We start from the raw sequence: 20,605 nt of genomic DNA on the forward strand, positions 1-20,605 counted from the left end.
AAGAGATTTCAACTAATAATTCCAAATAACAGAACTTTCAAATAATCAGAATCTTTATAAATCAGAATTAAAATAAATGCTAAGCAAAAACAAATAAACCCTTCTCAACGTTGTATAATTGAGTGCATGGGAAACTTCCTAATTATATTTTTCCTTCATTTTTTTTTTTTAAATTTTTTTTTCAACGTTTTTTATTTATTTTTGGGACAGAGAGAGACATAGCATGAACGGGGGAGGGGCAGAGAGAGAGGCAGACACAGAATCGGAAACAGGCTCCAGGCTCCGAGCCATCAGCCCAGAGCCTGACGCGGGGCTCGAACTCACGGACCGCGAGATCGTGACCTGGCTGAAGTCGGACGCTTAACCGACTGCGCCACCCAGGCGCCCCTCCTTCATTTTTATATTACCTCACAATCACCCCAGCTTGCTAGGTAGCAACATTATTATGGGACTAGCTCAGAATTTGCTATACTGTAATCAGCTTTGGTGACAGAAAACCCAGCAGGGATGGGCTCCTGAGTGGCTCAGTCAGTTAAGTATCTGACTCTTGATTTCAGCTCAGGACATGATCTCATGGTTTGTGAGATAGAGCCCAGCATTGGGCTCTGTGCTGACAGCTGGAGTCTGCTTGGGATTCTCTCTCTGCCCCTCTCCTGCATGTACACACATGTGCTCTCTTTCTCTTTCTCTCTCTCTCTCTCTCTCTCTCTAAATAAATAAACAAAACACAACACAACAAAACAAAACCCCAGCAAGCACATGAATGAGAGGAAAGGTTTTTCTCTACTGCCCCTAGATGGAGCATATGAAAATATGTTTCTATCTGCAATGGATTCCTAATCCTTGCCAAAGGAACAATAAATAACACTTACAAAAATATAATCTTCATGCACGTTGCTAGGTTTTTCCGTTTTGAGCCTTTTTCTTTATAATACATAACCATAAAAAAACCACTGAGAGAGATGCGGAGATAAGAAATAGGGAGAGGAAGTCAGTAGTGTGAGTAAATGGGAAATTTATATTATCGTTAAGGAATTAGATATGGTAGTAAATCTACTGAATTACTAGAAGAGAAAAGGTATTTGAATATTCACCAGGAAGGGATTCCAGTTAGCCACAAAGTATAGTAAAGTACTTCCAATTCTAAAATCCCCTATTTTTATTTTCCTCAGAAGTGGGCATTTCAGTGTTGATCCTCAGAAAGTTTTCTACTGAATGAAGTGATCACTTCCCAAAAATTTATTTGGAGAATAAATTCTGCTCCCCCCCCCCCCAAATAGTCTGTTTATGTTGTGTGCTTTGACTTACTACCCTCGTCCCTGTGTTCTTTAGTGTCTCATTATCAGCAAGTCCAGTATCCATCTCTGATGATATTTCTGATTTCCTGAAAATGAACCCTGGGTCTACCTGGAGAATCTTGTAAATCTCTGTAGGTACTCTTGTATGTACTCAGTAAAATATAGATATGTGAAGTATCAAAAACATATGTTACTGTTTTCCTGCCAGGGCTGGTCTGGTGGCCACCTGGCCATCTGGTTGTCCCGCCCCGTTGTTCCTCCTCCCTTGCAAGCTCTCCCCTCCTCCTGTGCTACAGGCCCACCAGCTTTCTCTCCCTCTCTGGATCACGCCAGGCTCTTTTCTGCCCCTGGGCCTTTGTACTTGTATGACCTGGCAGGAATGCTCCTACCTGTTTCTGGGCAGAGCTAGTTGCTCATGGTTTTCAAATACCACCTCCTCAGAAAGCTCCTTCCTGAGCTCTCAGTATCTCTTGGAGCTCTAGCTCCCTGTTATGATCTGTCACAGACCCCTGCATACTTCCTTTCCAGCCCGTCCTCATACTTATTTCCCCCACTAGAATATAAAACTCTATGCAGGTAGGGACATAATAGGCTCTGAAGCATTTGACGAATGATTGAATACATGAATTTTAAAAAATCAACATCAAGGTTGTGAGGCTTCCTGGAAAAGGGCATTTGAGCTAATTTTGCGATGTGGACTGTGTGAAGCTAGCAAAGGATAGCAAAAGCAGGGAATTGGTGAAGAGAGGTTTGTGTAAAGGCAGTGTTATAACATGGTAAGCTTCGGAATGGAGGTGGGCCTGTGCATGTCTGTACGGGGCTGTGAGAGAAATCGGGGTAAATAAAGAATAAGCTTTGGGGAGCCAAGGAAAGCTTTTAACTAGGGGAGGGCATGATGACAATAAACAGTGTGGCGTCTGGTAGATGAGTAAGACAGCATTCAGTAATCGCTAAGGAGCAAAAATGTCCACACCCCAGTTCCTGTCTTGTTGACTTTTTTGCCTCATCAGTGACTAAGCTCATTAATGCCCCAGAGTGAAACAATGTAAGGAGAAACTAGATCTGTTCGGTTAGGAGATATCTATTGGGGCCCACTCTGTGTCAGGCATGTACCTCTAAGACAATGGGCTGTGGAGAGCAGTGTGCATGAGACTATGTAGTGTTGGTTTTGCACACCTCGAGTGAGGCACAGCTGGAGAGATGGATACTTGAATCCGTGAAGACAAAGCTGGCAAACGCTCGTCTCCTTAAGTGGGAGGGAGATGTTATTTAATTTAATAAATGTACTCAGCTTATTTACTACCCTGCACAGTAATAATTACGTATCTGGAAATAACTACAGATAAGAAATGCAGCTCTTCAAATGTGTGCTTCTTTTAAGAGACTCCAAGAGCTGGGTGGAAGCATGTTGTTTTCTTGGAAGTTTTGCTTCCGATATGTCATTTGTTCTCGGGAGACCAGCTTTATTCTTCTGCCTGGACCTCCACACATCACACATTCCAGCTGTGACATCCTTAGATTACTTACGTCACAACTTTTACCTTGTTTTGAAACTGAACTGGGGTACAGTGGCTCATTTCACTAGTTTTACATTTATTTATAAAGACGAATTCTAGTGAATTCAGTCAGCAAATGTGTTGTTTGTTTTGCACGAAAAGTGGGATATTTCAGTCTGGAAACTAGTTCATATCGTTATGGCCACAGAAAAGGAAACCATTTTTTTAAGAATATCAGTGTTCGGAGCTGTTGCTTATTGATAGGGAAAGGGTAGTTGCCATAGCGATCTAACAGCCTCTGGAGGGAATGCGGTCATGGCCTGAAGCATCCGGCAACCCACCCAGTTTGCAGAGCCCCTCTGAAAAGAATTTCCTTCCATGGAGATTATTTGAGTTACTGAAATAAAAATAGTTTAATTTCTGTAAATTCAGATTTGTCCATAGATTTGTTTTGCACACTTACTGACTGTAACTAAAAGAAAAGCATTTACAATAAACACAGCATATGTGATTTTCTTCAGGAATGAGGTTAACTATACTGCACGTTAATTATTCCACAAATATGTTCTCAAACACAACAAAGCAACTTTGACTTTTCTTGCGTGAGGAATAGAGCTTGAAAACCAGTTCAACAAGATGCTGATCGAATGCATTTATCACTGTTTGGGGTTTTCAGAGTTTCCGTGAGTATCCGTAGGTGGAAGAAACTCTCATGACATATAGAAATCTGTTCAAGCTGTGCTGGGTGAAAATACCCATATATAATACTTATTTAACAGTAACATAAACCTGTAATCGGTAGTTCTGAATCCGAAATTGCTCACAGGGCAGATTGATGTGTGAACACTGTATTTACAGGACCAAGACCGCACATTTGCTCTGCAGCTGTGTTTAATGGTTATCAGTTTGGCACGCAGCATGATTGTCTTGGAGGGAGAATAGACACTTCAGATCCCCTTCGGCAATTCTGAAGTAACTGAAGTACCTACTGCTGAAGTGAATCATACACACTTAATTAGATTTGCTACATAATTAGCATTTGAGGAAACCTAAGGAAAATCCTCGTGGGTTGGTGATTTGTTTTGTCAGACATATAAGCATGCTCATTCAGGGGACTGAGAACTGAAAATGATGAAATTTTAATGCATCCTAACTCAGATATATTATATACATATATGATTTTTTAATTGAGCTTTTAAATGTGATATTTTCTTCGGGATGTCTGGAGTTCTTGTCCCAGACAACTGGGACCTATCTGTTTTCACGCACGGGGATGGACCCGTCCACACACAGTCATGTCCACTTGGTGGCACTTATGTGTGTGCAACTAGCTTTACACCTATAATGAGAGCCCACAGCTATTTAATAAACACCCCAGTGCCAGCTGTGGAGCCTGTGCCAGTAACCACTAATTGAAGCCAGTGAGTACGGTCTGAGACAGGGAGACCCCATACTGCACTTAAATTTACACTTCAATTTCAGATTAATTTAATTGCAATGTCTTATTTGTTGATTGTTGTTTTAATTGCAAAAAAAAAAAAAAGAATTTAATCTTATTCTCAAAAAGACATTTCTTTACTCCAGGAATTTTCTTCAGTACTGTTAGAGCTCTACTAAGTGAGTTAACCGTGGAGAATAGCTATAAAATATTTACTGCAAGGAGAGGATTAAATTTTATATTCCAATTTAAGTTAAAGGCTGGGGTAAAACTTGTAAACCTGTGTGTATTTAAACTATTTTTCCAATCTATCAAAAAGCTGTCACATTCTTATCAAATCACTTAGCTACTTAAGTTAAATCTCGATTTTCCCATAGATAAGGAAATGAAAGGAAGCGAGTTTCATTTCCTGATGAAGCACTTAAATTATTGTCTTTACTCTTACAGTAAAAGAAACTCTAAGCTCCCAGCCTAACCACTGGTGGAACATTCAGGTTTTTTCCTCAGAATTCAAAGTCAGTTTCAGAACTCACAGTGGCAGTTTGTGCCCTGCACTCAATCAAACCAATAGTAGAAACAAGATCTATTCATGTCCTCCCTTCCCCTCATTTTCCCGTCTTCTCCCCAACAAGCATCTAAAAGAAGCCAAACAAATAAATCTGAGCTTAATCTGCTGTAGCTCTAGAGACCCATCTCTTCCTAATGACCACCGTGACCCAAGACTCTATACTGCTAATAAGCTTTTTATTAGACTTAATATATATACATACATACATATATATATGTATATATATATATATATATATATATATATATATATATAGGACTTGGCATAAACCAGTAGACAATTCCACCAGTTTCTCTTTCACAGGTATAATGAGAGCACTAAATACAAATTTTGCCCTATATCCAAGCAGTATTCTCTTGCCTACTCATAAATCTAAAGCCCTGTGCAGGATACCTAAGAGTAAGCAGCAGAGCTGGTTTGAATACCAACAGAACTGTGGGCACCTGCGTGATGTTGGCCACCTCACTTAACCTTTGCCAGTGGCAAGGTTCGCTTTGACACTCCATAGGGTTGTTGAAAGAATTGAGACTACATAAATAATTGTACTTGTTTATTATTAAACAAGAACATCTCTTGGGTTACTATTTAGTAAATGTCTGGGCTTTTTATTCTCTGTAAACATGTACATATTCCTTTTTCTGAAGTGACAGGCACATGGACAAATACATTTCTTTTCCTGTAAGGCTCCATATTGTTTCTCGGGATATTCACGAGGATGTGTTGATACACACAGAATTATTTGTGTCCATGTGTCTATGCCCAGTAGGGAAACGCCTGTGATCTCTGTGGGGGAATCCGTGCTATGTATTTTAGCCTGATTCCTCATTGAGGGACCTGATTGAACTTTTATAGAGTTCAGCCTCAAGTAAGTAGATAAAAAATAGTAAGTAAATGCTTTGGTCCATTTACGTAAACTGTGTGAACATCACCCTTTTACAGAAACTACATAAATTGAGTTCATCTAAAAACAGTACCTTTGGCATTTTTAATATTATATTTTTGCACTTAACTGTGAAATTATCCAGAACCAGGTCCCAGTTACTAATCACCTTTCACTAGTGTGTCTGTCATTTTATCAGGCTTATTAGAAGTTTGTCCACAGTGAGCATGCAATATGGTCTTTGTGAGAATTGGGTTCATCTTACCTGCATACAATTAACCCAGTTATGGGAGTAAAAAAAAGGAAGTATGTGTATTTTTCCCCTCATTCTGAAATATCTCTTATTCTTGAAATTCTGAAAAGGTGTGTATGCAAAAACATAGACATTTAATTTGAAAAGCTTCTTTGTAAGAAATATGAACCAACTTTAAAGGTAGAAACATAGATCTGTAAATACAGTAAAGAGGAAAATATATTTTGGAGTCTGCATTTTATTTTAATTGAATGCAGACAACAATTACAAGTGCTAGATTTGTTTTAATGAAAAGGTTAAACTCATCCTATTAGCAAAAGTCATCTGCATGTAAATAATGAGAGCCCTAACAAGCCTCTTCTTACTTAGGTCAGAGACTCCTGCCAAAAACTTGTTTGCTTTGTTAATTTGTTCAGTTATTAAACTTTGGGAGGGCTGCTACTGCAGGGATCCAATTAACACATTTTTGCCTACATCTCCCTAATAATTGATGATAGCCTTAGAACATTCATTTCTGTTGTGCTTTTCTTAGTAAAATTGTAGTTATCTGGTGACCAGAATTAAAGTGCTGAAAAATAACCTGGTCTAATTTATTCATTCAGCAAAACCCAGCTTAAAGGCTATGTCGCTATGACACCCAAGATTAACTTAAAAAAAAAAAAGTGTGTTTAATTTCAGTAAAAACATTGACACATCTCTTTGGGCATTCTGTAGATAAAATAAAATTGATTTTTCCCTTTTCCTTGCCTTTTCTACATTTAGCAAGTTGTTTTAGCATGTTTTAAACATAAACTAAAACATAAACTAGAAATTTGACATATTTAAAGAAAATGAAAAAGCAGTAAACACACACACACACACACACACACACACACACGAAACTTTATATTGTAACAAGAAATCATTCATAGAATAGCAAATGTTTTAGCCATCATTTCTTTATCCAGCTTCTCAAGCTTTTTAGAAAGATGGTGCTAAATAGGGGCTAGTAGTTTCGTTTTGTGATCAGTCTCAAAACTTAAAAACAGGTTGCAAAATTGGGACAGTGACAGATCCTAATAGAAGTTTTCCTAGTGCAGGTTCAGTTTCCCAAATTCTAAAAGAATCTATTTTTTGTGTCTACGAGACAAAGGAATCATTAAGCTGCTCTTGCCAAGGATTGATTTCTGCCTTCCGAGGACCATTTGGTAGCAGAATTCTATAGGAATAACTTTATGGTAAAGACAATCAGAAAAACGGAATGCTTTATAAAATCATCAAAAGTTGCTTTATAGGAGTATTTGAAGTTTCCTGTTGTCAAACAAAAGCAAGAATCCTACCTGACAGAGAGTGGTTTGTTCGTGAGACGACCCAGTACTGCACGCCGCTTATGTTTATCGTTATGCACCCACATTCTCAGGAAATTCCACTTTCAAACTTTGCTGCTGCCGATGCTTTCTTCTATAGGGAAGAATTGTGAACTATAAAATTTGAGAAGCTTCAGCGTCTGTGGAAATTTGAGAGCATTGCCTTTTTTCCCCCTCTCTATTGAATATGAATTGTTTTAACAAAAGCATTGTTGCCGCGGTACGTTTTGAATGTCTGCACATTTATATATCTGCACATAGGATATCTGAAAAGAATCTTAACTTTAAATTTTGAACTTTTAAAGCCTCAGAACAGAACAGACTGACTGCTGCAAATAAGCACGATGCTTCTTTGCAGGAAGACTTAATGAAGAAATGACCTTTTTAGCTGCTGTTTCTCACCGTGCTGGTCAGGTGAAGGTGATGCGGCAGCTCAAGACAGTATCTGGGGCAAAGTTGGGAAGCAGAACCAAACTTGTACCGGTTTTACCTGGAAAACCAAAGTGGTTTGGATGGGGTGCTAGTTTTACCTCTGTGGTTGCTAATTTAGTTTTTATGAACAACAAAATGAGTTAGTGTTTGTAAAGTAGTTAGTTCAGTCCCTGGGCTATAATGAACACTATGTACTTTCTTAAAAAGTGGTTTTAGAAAACATCAGAAATTGTAGACATGAGTTATCACTTACTTTCACTTATTTTCTGATTTTAAAACAGTGAAATTTATAAAAGCCATCATTCTGAGAAACAAAAGCAATCCCTTTTATATAATAAATCGTTTGTTTTAATGTTATAGTTTGATTTTAAAATGTGTTCTACTTTAGTTTCCACAGTTAATATATTGAGATTCATAGATAATTTTATAGTAACATGTTTATATCTTAACGACTATAGAATTTGAGGCATGAATCGTTTCTATGCAGATTTTAATATCATACTCCAACTTTGTTTTAGGTAGCTAGCCTATATCCAGGGAAACACATTTAGTTCAGAAATAATATTTCTAACTTCAGAAAATAAGCTTCCATTTTAAAAATGGAATTTGAATTTAAATGAAAATCCTAATTTAGAATTCAGCTCCATTCTTTAGCTAAAGAAATCGTAGAAAACAAAAATTGTACCAGATTGCCAGTAATTTGCATTCAAGAGGAAGAAATGGGATTTTTTTTTTAAGTCCTCAGATACTGAAGACATTTCAGCGAAGTTAAATAATAGAAATCTCAGCTTTTAATTTAGTCAAGATTATGATTCTACAGAGAAGCCTTGCTGAAATACATGTTTTTGGGACAGACTATACATGTTTTTAGGTATTATAGAAAGCTAGATAAAATTATATTACTCATATACTGTTTCAGTTAGTTGTACTGGTTCAGCTGTGTTTTAAACGTGAGAAGCTTCAAATCAACAAGTGTTTGTTGAATGCATCTTGTGTGCATATGGTATTAGAAACATAAAATAAACGTAACTCTAATGTTTGAGGGCAAATTAGGGACTGTGCTATCTGAAGATTTAATTTCATAGGTCTGTGTTATGTGGAAAATTGGTACAGCCTAATATGTCTTCTAAGCTATATTTTAAAAACATGATACATACTACTTAAACCATTATTTAAATGAAAAATAATATGTTACATTAGTAAAAGTTGTATTTATTTAATTCAGTAATGAAATTAATTTGGAGTTGCTGGCATAGTGCCTTCACAGGTTTCTGTGACTCATTTGCTAAGGAAGTGTGATTCAAGACACCAGAATCATTTTTTTCTCATCTGCTAAAGCTCATGTTTTGGCTATGGGCAAGTTTTGATGGCAGATTTAAATCAAATTTAAAACAAATATTCTCTGATAGTATTGGGAGGCTGGATGATGTCTAGCCTTACATAGATAAGACTAATCAACTTAAGTCTCGAAGTTCATTGACTTTATGGCTATCAAGTTTACATCATCTGGTATATTCAGGTCTTTTTCATATTTTTTAGAGTTTTACTCTTGCACTGCTCATTATGACCTCTAGACAACTAATTGAACTTAGAAGCAAAATCTCTTGTTCTATTGTTAATTTAACAGTTTAACTAAATTAGGACTAAATGGTATTGGAATTCAGGTTGGAAAGTAAGCACATCCAAAATCATTTAAAGCTGTGTATTATTCTTTTTCTCCTAGAGAAGAAATGATAACTCTATGATCTATGTCTGGCTTGGTGCTTATTACATTTATAGCTTAATTTACTCCCATCCTATCCCCCTCTTGGAAACAAAATATATTCTCATAGTTTAAATGGGTTATTGGTGGCATAATAATGATTATGTGATATATTTGGGACCTTTTTGTTTGCAAAGTAATTTAAAAATCAATTTCTGAGCTATAACTTTGAAATTAAGTAATGAACTGATGTTTCTCATTATTCCAAGGACGAACATAAAATCTTGATTTATCAGGTAATCCTATAGGCAATGTATGCCTACTCTGACTTGTGATGTGTTTCTCATTACAGTGTCCTGCCTTTCTGACCTTCCATTAAATGTTTAGAAAAATTAGTTTTTCAGGAAAATTTAAGTAATGTAAACAGCCTATATCAGCTATAAGAAATTAGGTACATACATAAAAAACACTGAAGTTTTCTTATCTCACTTTTAACTTTTTTTCACAACTTTCCAACTCAAGAAGGTATGTGGTCTTACACAATAGGCTGTATCCAACTTTCTGTCATTAGAAGAACTGAATAAAAATTATCCAGAATTTTTCCTAGAAAGAAATCCAAGCCTAGGTTTGCCTTGAAATAAAAAGCAAAACCAAATGGTTACTTTAAAACTAAATCAAATGATACTGCATGGTCTTTATTCTTTACTGTTTTTCAAAGTATATATGCCCTGATTACATTCAATTAGATTGGGCTCTTTTACTTGTAACCATCCAGTAGCTAACTGACAGCCTACTTTTCTATAGTGGCCCTGCTGGGAAATTATGTTCTTCTGGGGGAGAGGATGTAGATTTTTTTAACCATTTCCAGAGCTCTTGACTTTCTTATCTAGCCACACAATCTGTCATTCCAGCCCCAGGAACTGGCAATTTGTGTCCACATTCCCTGACTCCCACCAGGGGGCAGCACCGGACCCTTGCTTTCCTTGAGGCCTGAATGTAGCCTGTTTCTCTCATAACCTCAGCGATTTCTACCCTCCTTCCTCATACAGCACTTAGTTATTTTTGGTATTTTCTTACATTTTTTAAGGCTTAGTAAGTCTCCAGTAAAGGGTAGCCGTTCAGGCACAGTGCTATAAGGGATATTACTTCTCAGTGTTGACCGTTCTGTGTACCAGAATCTTCTCTTCATTGATGATTTGATCTATCATTTCAAATACTTTGTGTTTATTATAACTTAGAAAATCTTAAGAGAAAACAAAAACCTAGCAATTACTGAGCACTATGATGTGTCAAGCTTGAAACCTGGTACTCTTCATATGCTACTGCACAATCTGGAGACGCAAATAGGCAAAGTAACAATAGAGTTATGAAACAATAGGATAATATAATATTTTTCAATACCTCTAATTTGCTATTGAGTAAACAGGGGTTTGGAAAAATGAAATCATAGGAAAACAAAGATTCCCTTTAAATAGACTTCCAAATTCCATGCTGTATCAATTATATTACACAGCTTTGCCATAAAAACAGTGAAAAGATTTGTGGAGAGAGTGATTGAAGCCACAATGTGGAATGCCTGAGACTGATTTCAGCGCCATAACTCCTGTGACATTGTGACAGGAGAATTTATGGTTGATATACTTAAAACTTTAATGGGGAGATGAGGTTACGTGTTGAGAGATTTTGTGAGATCCCATGAAAGCCCTAATATATTCATATTTGCATGCACATACTATACAATCTATATTACAGTCACTAAAACACAGGACTGAATGTAGTACACTTAATTTTTAGAAATGTATTGTTAATTTTATTTTTCTTAAAACAATAATGGATCCAATTTAATTAATTTTTACTTGTTCTCTCTTACCTGCTAAAAAATATGCAGGATCTCTGTCCTCTGCTATCTTAACAAGATACTTAAAACTTTGTTTTGTTTTGTTACAAATAGGCAAATAAAGAATATATTTCGTTCGCATCTATAGTTTTTATGATTTGGAATTGTTATTTCAGATTGTCTGCTTCCTTTTCTGGTTATAATATGCATAGCAACCCAGATGGCTAATATATAAACAATTTAAGTTATGTTGATTTAAATCACTTAGGATAACTCAGGAGGTTGCTGATACCCGGGACCATCTGTTTATTGCTCTATGTGTGACTTTTAGGCTTACAGGTGTGCTTTTCAAGTTCTTTACATGTCTTAGCCTCTGCCTTCCTTATGTATAAGACTGCATTTAACCCATTATGCCTCTTGAGACTCTGTTCTAAAACCTCCATCCCAGCCTGCTTTCTATTTTACCATTCTTCTTTATTCCTATTTTTATCTATCTATCTATCTATCTATCTATCTATCTATCATCTTTCTTGTTATTACTATCCTCAATAGTCATTTTGCAGAAGAGTGACTAGGAACACGGGCTTTGCAGTCCAGTTGGAATCTTAATTGGCTATGTATGTAGCTATTTGACCTTGGACAAATTCTTTCACCTTGATTTCCTCATCTGCGAAATGGAATATAATACCTACCTCATAGATTTGTTAGAGATAAAATATAAAGTATAATTCATTAAGTACCATTCCTGTTACATCGTTAGTACTGGTTACTATTATTAACATTTTATTTTAAAGGTTTTTTTTTTCTTTGTTTGTTTGTTTGTTTTTTTGAAAGAGGGAGAGCAAGAGTAGGGGCGGGGCAGAGAGAGAGGGAGAGATAGAATCCTAAGCAGGCTTATGCTCTGTGTGGAGCCTCATGCGGGGCTTGAACTCATGAACCACAAGATCATGACCGGAACCAAAACCAAGAGTCAGATGCTTAACTGACTGAACCACCCACGCGCCCTATTGTTAACATATTTTAGAAAAAAAAAATTCTCAGAATGACAGATATTCAGAAGTAAATTTTGAATACCATATACTAGAATGTCACACAATGGTCTTTTGGAAGGAATTTCTGTTTCCTTTTAAGCACCTGATTACTATGTGAAAGCACACACCACAACAAAATGTAAGTGTAACTAGGCGATTGCTTCAGGGTTCATGTACACTCCTTCTCACTGGATCCATGGTGATACTTAGGACCATGAATAGCTGGAGAAAAGTTTCTCTTGGCACCTGTCTGGGTTCTCTTCTGATGTCCCTGGTTACATATTACACTGTAATCTGCTTTGGAACCTCACAGTTACATCTGTAATTGTCCCATGTGGACTGAGCTGCTCCACATACAAGCTCTCCAAGGAGAGGAGCAGAAACCGATGTTTCCCATGTTAGCCCCTGTGCTGGACAAGACCTGTAGTTCTCACAATTCTGTGGGTTAGGTAATTATTTTTTCTTTAATTTTATGTGAGTTACTATTTTTGAATGAAAAATCATCATAGTTTTTATTTGTTTATTTTTGAGAGAGAGAGAGAGCATGTGTGTATGAGCAGGAGAGGGCCTGGGGGGATGGTGGTGGGGAGAGAGAGAGAGAGAGAGAGAGAGAGAGAGAGAGAGAGAGAAGAGAGAGAATCTTAAGTAGGCTCCACACCCAGCACGGAGCCCGACGAGGGGCTCCATCCCATGAGCTATGAGATCATGATCTGAGCTGAAATCAAGAGGTGGCCACTTAACTAACTGAGCCATCCAGGAACTCCAAGAAAACATCAGTTTTTAAAATATGAGTGTACTTATTCAGTCAATGGAAAAGAAAAATACAGTTAATCTGGCCTGTCTTGGAAATTCAGGTACATGGTTACGATAATTATGGTGTCATAATGTGGTATATAATAGAGATATGATTTCTGGAGGATTAATCTGGTACATTGATCTACAAATCTGCTGATGAAATTCAAATATTTTTTTGTAAATGTGAGTGTGAATATAGTTTCTGTATGAAAAAAACAGGGTGAACAAGGTTGCCCTGTTTTGATGGTTGCAGAAAGAAACATATAGCCACACATAAATCATTTGTGTATGAACCAGTTCAGTAGGAAGTCACTGTGTGCAGCTGCTTGACCCAAACACCTTATTTCCAATCTCTTTACAAGAAGTTTTAACCCAAGTCCGTGGAAGGAATAACTTAAATCTCTAATATTACTTCAGTTAGCAAAGCATCAAAATTTCAAACTGTTTCAATTGGTTAGGGCCTATCCTTACAAAAATTGAGCCATAGTCCTCTGTTATCTATCCTTATATTATCCTCCATGATGTTAAAAATATACTTTATATATTTACATATAGTACTTTATAATCCTTTAATTCCATTTAATGTACAGTAATTATTTCCAAATTAAGGAAATGCTACGTATAAAGTTACAAAACTAACATAAAATAGTAATTTTTATTCACATAAAGAAGGTGATCCTTTACTCTTTTATGTCAGTGTCATTTAATTACGAAAGTAATACTGTTTCATAAAAACTCAAACAATACATTTGAAGTGTGAAGTAGAGTCCTTTCTCGAAAACCTCTTTGCCTCAGAGGGTGACCACTGGTTATAGTTTAAGTGTGACATTTCAGACCTTTTTCTGTGCCCATGCAAACACACAGAAGTATCTTGTTTTTGTTTTTAAATTTATTTTTTTAAATTTACATCCAAGTTAGTTAACATACAGTGCAACAATGATTTCAGGAGTAGGTTCCTTAATGCCCCTTACCCACTTAGCCCATCCCCCCTCCCACAATCCCTCCGGTAACTCTCTATTTTGTCCTCCATATTTAAGAGTCTCTTATGTTTTGTCCCCCTACCTGTTTTTTTTTTTTTCATTACCTTTGCTTCCCTTATGTTCATCTGTTTTGTACACACAGATGTATCTTGTAAAGGGTGACTTTAACATTCTTGAGGAATTAGGAGCATTGCTATTTGAAAAAAAAGTTTGATGATGTTAGTCATTATGTTAAAGGGAGTCATTTTCACAAATACTGGCAGATCGTTCTGTTGTAGCCCAGCTTTCCAACTTTGAAAGAGCAGTATTTTATAGCAGGTGTAAAGTCAAGGGCATTTAGTAAAATGTTTTACCTTTGATTTTCTGTACTTGCAGTTATGAAGAGTAAAATAATCAGGGAAGATGGGGAAAAGCCCATATCAATTAAAGTAATAAAACTGAGTTAATCCCACATCAACAATTTAAATCCCTTTAAAATTACTTGTTGCAGTCAAGAAACAATCCATCTGTTTTTTTTTTTTTTTTTTTAGCATATTAGTAGTGGAATTTCTTAGGTTACTCTTTAAGCCTTATGTATATAGTGTTCTCAAGTTGTTAATGAAGATTTCCTGTTGTGAGGAAAAACTAGCACTTACTTGGTGTTTGATAATATAAACCACAGTGGTTATGGGGGCAGAGTGAGGTCTGTTAATGGCCGGTTGTATCTTGATGCTAATTTGTTCTGTTCCCAGGCTCTTTCTGCCCTAATATGCTTGTCACTTGAAGAAATATCCACAGAGGATAGGTATTGAACATGAGTTGTCATGTTTCCTTCATGTAAAACTTTCTGCTCAAATGAAAATGTCAAAATAATACAATAGCCAACTATGGAAACAGCCCAAATGTCCATTGACTGATGAATGGTTAAAGATGTGGTGTATGTATATGGTGGCATGCATATATATACACACACATATTATAAATATGTAAAATATATTTTTAAATCATGTATACACACACGCATGCACACACACACACACACACACACACACTCACACACAATGGAATATTGCTCAGCCATAAAAAGGAACGAAATCTTATCATTTGCGATGATGTGGATGGAGCTAGAGAGTATTATGCTAAGTGAAATAAGTTAGAGAAAGACAAATTCCATATGATTTCGGTCATACGTGAAAATTAAGAAACAAAGGAGAGAGGCAAATCAAGAAACAGATTCTTAACTATAGAGGACAAACTGATGGTTACCAGAGGGGTCAGTGGGTGGGGAGGAGGGGTGAAATAGGTGATGGGGATTAAAGAGTGCACTTGTGATGAGCACCGGCTATTGTACAGAAGTGTTGAGTCACTGTATTGTACACCTGAAACTAATATTATACTGTATGTTAACTGGAGTTTAAATGAAAACTTTAAAAAAATAAAACATTTGTGTTAAGCAAAAAAAAATAAAGTGCAATTAAGTACAATACGTAAGGAAAGGTGAACCTCAAATCCTTTGTAAAGCAAGGTAATGTAGAATGCAGGTGCATAAAAAAACCTAAGGGTTCTGTTGTTGTTGCTCTTGTTTTGTTTTGTTTTAGTGTAGTTGACACACGGTGCTACATTTGTTTCAGGCATGCAACTTAGTAATTTGACAAGTTTATACATCATGCTATGTTCTCCACAAGTGTGGCTGCCTCCCATTACATGGCTATTACAGTATCATTGACTGTGTTCCTTACGCTCTGCTTTTTATTCCCGTGACTTACCTCATTCTCTAACTGGAGGCCTGTACCTCCCTCCCTCTCACTTTGCTCAACACCTCCACTCCCCTTCTTTCTGGCAACATTCGGAAAACACCTAAGATTTAATTTGAGGTAATAGCTGTGAATGGTAACATTAATATCATTTTCATAGGAATAGTTTAATCATATATCTCTCTTCAGATTTTTTTAACCTCCTAAAAATTTTAAGTATGAATTTGCCACCTGAATAACTTTTTTTTTTCCCCCTGAAGATAATTTCCTACAGGATTCTTCTGTGGTTGGGATTTTACATTTTTGAACCAGAGCTCTAGCTTCATGGAGTTCATTGTCTCTCAGGAGAGACAGATAATTAGGCAACTTGCTGATCTTTCTGAGTTCAGTTCTGCGAGAGCTCAGGGCAGAAGCCCCTCTCTTATCAGTGGTGCAGGGTTGGGGAAGTGCCACCAAGGAGGGCTTCCCAGCAGAGGTGACTCCTAACATGATATCTGAGAGATGTGCACACATCAGTTAGGCAGAGAGTGATGGGCTTGGGCAGTGACTTGGGCAGGGGACCATCAGCATCTACAGAAGCCTAGCCATGAGAGAATGCAGGCACAGCTAAGTAACTGGTAGATGTTCAGTGTGGCAGTGTAGAATAATTACAAACATAGATTATGAACATAATGCATGTCCATTGCATACACAACTAGAAAAACACAGGAAACAAGAAAAAACATATACCATCACTAATTTTAAGCCGCAGAGTTTCCTGTGAACATTTCATTATGATTTTGTCATGACTTACACTTGTATTTGTAGGACAGCGTGTTTGGTATAATCCCAATTAGACTTAAGCGGTAGAGGTATGTGTAGGCATAAATTCAAATGCCTGTAGATGAAAACATTTTAAGTAAAATTGGGTTGAGCCCAACATGCTGTTTGTTACTTTATTTTTTAACTTTTTTTTTACATTAAAATATACTTAATTATTTTAATGCCCTTGGATAAAACCGTATTCTAAATGAAATCATTTCATCTCTGTGAATAAAAGAGAATATTCTTGAAGTTAACTATCTGTGTTCTTCTCTGCAGGAAGAATGTTTCCTGAACCTAGAGGCTCCTATATCAAGAGTATGTGGGTATGACACACCATTTCCTCACATTTTTGAGCCATTCTACATCCCAGACAAATGGAAGTGCTATGATGCCCTCCGAAAAATGATCAACTATTAACCATATTGGTAAGTCTGCCCTGCATTTTGAGAAAGCTAGCATGCCACTCTCATGAATGTACCATTTTTACGAAATTTTTTAAAGTTTATTTATTTTTGAGAGAGAGAGAGAGACAGAACACGAATGGGGGAGGAGCAGAGAGAGAGGGAGATACAGAATCCGAAGCAGGCTCCAGGCTCCGAGCTGTCAGCACAGAGCCTGGTATGGGGCTCGAACCCACGAACCCTGAGATCATGACCTGAGCCAAAGTCGGAGGCTTAACTACCTGAGCCACCCAGGCACCCCACCCATGAATACTATTAACCAATGGCAATGGTCATCAATGTGTTGGCAATTTCTAAAACAAAATGTGGACTTAAGAAAAAAGTTCACATTCATAGTGGTATATTTACATTGAATAGAAACGCATCGATTATTATTATCTGATGTATTATCAGATATCTATAAAACAGATGTGTGCACATATTAACATTGAGGAATCAATAAAGAGGAAGGTGCATATGCTCTGTGCCATGGTTGGATTGCAAATATACCTTGCTCCACTGTTCCAGTTTTATCCTCATTTCTGTATATTTTTATCAGCTATTTAAACTGTTCATGAAGAGGGTTAATTTCTGTTACTTAAAAATGGGCCTTCAAGCACCATTAATGTGGACTCCAGTGAATTAAACTATATGATGATCCATATCATAAAATTTGTATTATCTAAAAACAGGTTTGTTGAGCAGGAAACTTATTTATTGTGTATTAGGGAAGTTTCACTTAAAAGAATCCAGAACCACCGCCATTTCCAGATTCCTTTTTGGCAAGTGAATGTTTTGGCTTTTTTAAAGTTTATTTATTTATTTTGAGAGAAGGGGGAGGGGTAGAGAGAGAGGGAAAGAGAGAGAATCCCAAGCAGGCTCTGCACTGTCAGCACAGAGCCCAACACAGTGCTGCAACCCACGAACTGTGAGATCAGGACCTGAGCTGAAATCAAGAGTCTGACACTTAACCGACGGAGCCACCCAGGCTCCCCCAAGTGAATGTTTTTATTTCTTTTTTCTTTTAAAGTGAATGTTTTTAAATTGTGGATAATAAATTGATATTTATTCATTACGATTTTTCATGTCATGCTTACCCCTTTGGCAGTATTGTTCTAGCAAAAATGAATACAATTAAAAACTGTTTCGTTTTCAGGGCTTTAATACAGAAGTTACTATCACTGACACACTGCTTTATTTTATCTTGACATTTTTGAAATACATAGATAGGATTAAATTTTAGATTTAACGTTTGAATATTAACATGTGATATTTACATTTTAATATCTAAAAATAGTAATAACAATACATTTTGAAGAACCACCATCTTGCTAAGAAAAAGGGAGAATAGACTCTGTGTAGTAATGTAAGCACATACTTCTTCAAGATAAGAAATTCTGTCGTTCTTGAATTCTGTGTTTGAGGAGTAAACCTAGCCCACCTAAAAGCAGAGAGATACCTTTAAATTTGTACAGAGGGAGAAAAAAATCCCCCCCCCCAATCTTTCACTGTGATCCCCAATTTTTTGGGCCCTGACAATGTTGCAGATGTAAATTTGGGCCCTTAGTCCCAAACACCAGGAACATATCCCTGGTGTTCTTTCAGACAACAGTAGATCTGGTGTCCTCTGAATGTCTATGAAAGCCACTGGCTTCTACAGTAAGTCACACCTATGACTAGAGGAACGCCATCTTTGTTGTCCATCCTATACCTTCCATGGACCATCTCTAATGGACAGTCAAGGTAATAATAATGTGTGGCCATAGTATTTAGGTGCTGATTTAAATATGGATACATATTTCTTTTTAAACATAAAAAAATGGTTAAGCCTATCATGAAAACATGACAAAAGAAGAAATAGTTTTTCTGTGCTTAAAGCAAAATATGGCATTGAGGAAAATAGTCATGCAGTTAAGAAATCTGTTAGTTCGTGGTGGCCAGAATGTCTATAATTGTTATCGAATTTCTTTTACAGAAAAACTGGAAGATTGTGACTAGATATGGAAATATTTTTCTGAACATTTTTCTTTTTATTTCCTCAGACTTCTCTCTTCTTGAAAAGAGTTTTTATGAACTGAACCACCTTGGATATTGGCTGAAAAATTTAAATTAGTTATGGTATTAACACATATGAATCGATGATTTCCAGTAAGAGTGTCTCAGATTAACTTTTTTAAATGTTCCACTTGGTAGTCTTATAAATTCCATTTAATTACATCTGTAAATATTGGATTGGGATAATATTCAATAAAGCAAAATCAGATTGTCCTCAGGTCATGTGTCCTTTTTTTTTTTTTTTTCATTAGTTAAAAGAATTTTAGTCAGAGTAATAGATTATCTTGTCAATTAAATCTGAATGAAAGTGAAATGTTTAGAAATGCAGATTTTCAAATTCATTATATTTATTATAGTTCTTTGTGGTTAAGATGGTTGTATGTATGAACCTTGTGGAATATTTTTCCTCGTCCTTCTCTCTTGTCTCAACAAGATCCACTGATGGACATACTCACTTTTTCTCCAGAAGCTGGCAGGCGTGGCAGGATTATCCTTGCTGCCTCGCTTCCCAATTGTGGGAGCTGGACAGTATGAGCCTTTTTTTGTTATAAAATTGCCAAGCTTTTGATACAGTTGGAATTTTTTTTTTTTTTTTTTTTTTTTTTGCCATGATGTTGCAAAGCAAATATCTTTTTCCATGCCCTTTCTAGTATTACGTAGATGAAAGCAGAACAACATGAGCAACAACAAATGCTCTGGCAGAGGAAACCTCTGGGCTGGGGACATTGCCAGGGCCCCTCATTTCTCACCCTGCCCTTCATCATAGTTTGAGACAGGCCTGAACAGCCTCAGGAACCTTCGCCGAACACCTCATCTCTGCGGGCCCGGCCCTCACAGATGGTGCCGTGAGGTCTGTCGCCCCTTTCGTAGATTCCAGAAAAGTTTGTTCTCACCAGTCCCAGCAGAAAGATCCACCTCCCTACAAATCAGAGAAATAGGGTCATATAGCATTTTCCTTTCTCTATGAAGATAATGGATATTTTCTTATGATGACAAATGTTTATTTTACTTTAAAACTACAGTTTAAAAAGTTGTGTTCTGTTCATTTTTATCAGATATATTTGGAGGATACAGAAATCTACAGTGATATTTGTAGATAGCAAGAAACTTGGAGGTAAATTAAAGGCACTTTATCACAGATTCTATATAGCAATGGGCTGAAATAAAGAACCAGAGCACTTGTTAGGGTAAAAATAAAGCCCTGTGCTTGGTTTAAAAATAGAAACACCTGTATATTATAGAATGGGAAAAGATGTATTTGTCAGCAACAAGTTTGGAAGACATTTAGTGAATCCAGTTGGCTTATGAGACAAGACATTCTGAGTTTAAGATGCCAAAACTCAACATGGACCTTGACTTTGTTTTCACTGTCCTCCAAAGTCATGAGGCATCCTTGCGGGAAACTCTTAACTCACATGGTCAGCCTAGGAAAGCCAGGAAATATGCAGTAGTCAACCATATCTTGGCCTATAATGGGTTCTATTCAAACATATTTGTTTTAGCTGCACTAGGTTTTT

The 20,605-nt window shown here is 36.7% G+C and overlaps 1 protein-coding gene across 2 annotated transcripts in view; it reads left to right on the plus strand.

Moving 5' to 3' along the window:
• BCKDHB (branched chain keto acid dehydrogenase E1 subunit beta) overlaps positions 1–19,305 on the plus strand; it is a 210,958-nt gene extending 191,653 nt beyond the window's left edge. The window contains exons 10-11 of one of the 2 annotated variants that reach the window (XM_060616022.3): positions 16,870–17,018; positions 19,009–19,305. In XM_060616022.3, the coding sequence (XP_060472005.1) occupies positions 16,870–17,010 (141 nt within the window). In that variant the 3' untranslated portion in view covers positions 17,011–17,018; positions 19,009–19,305. The remainder of the gene's footprint in view (positions 1–16,869; positions 17,019–19,008) is intronic. The other variant, XM_060616021.3, reaches the window with a different exon arrangement.
• The last annotated feature ends 1,300 nt before the right edge of the window (positions 19,306–20,605 follow it).

This window comes from Panthera onca, chromosome B2, assembly GCF_046562875.1.
Source record: "Panthera onca isolate mPanOnc1 chromosome B2, mPanOnc1 haplotype 2, whole genome shotgun sequence".
Classification (NCBI taxonomy): domain Eukaryota; kingdom Metazoa; phylum Chordata; class Mammalia; order Carnivora; family Felidae; genus Panthera; species Panthera onca.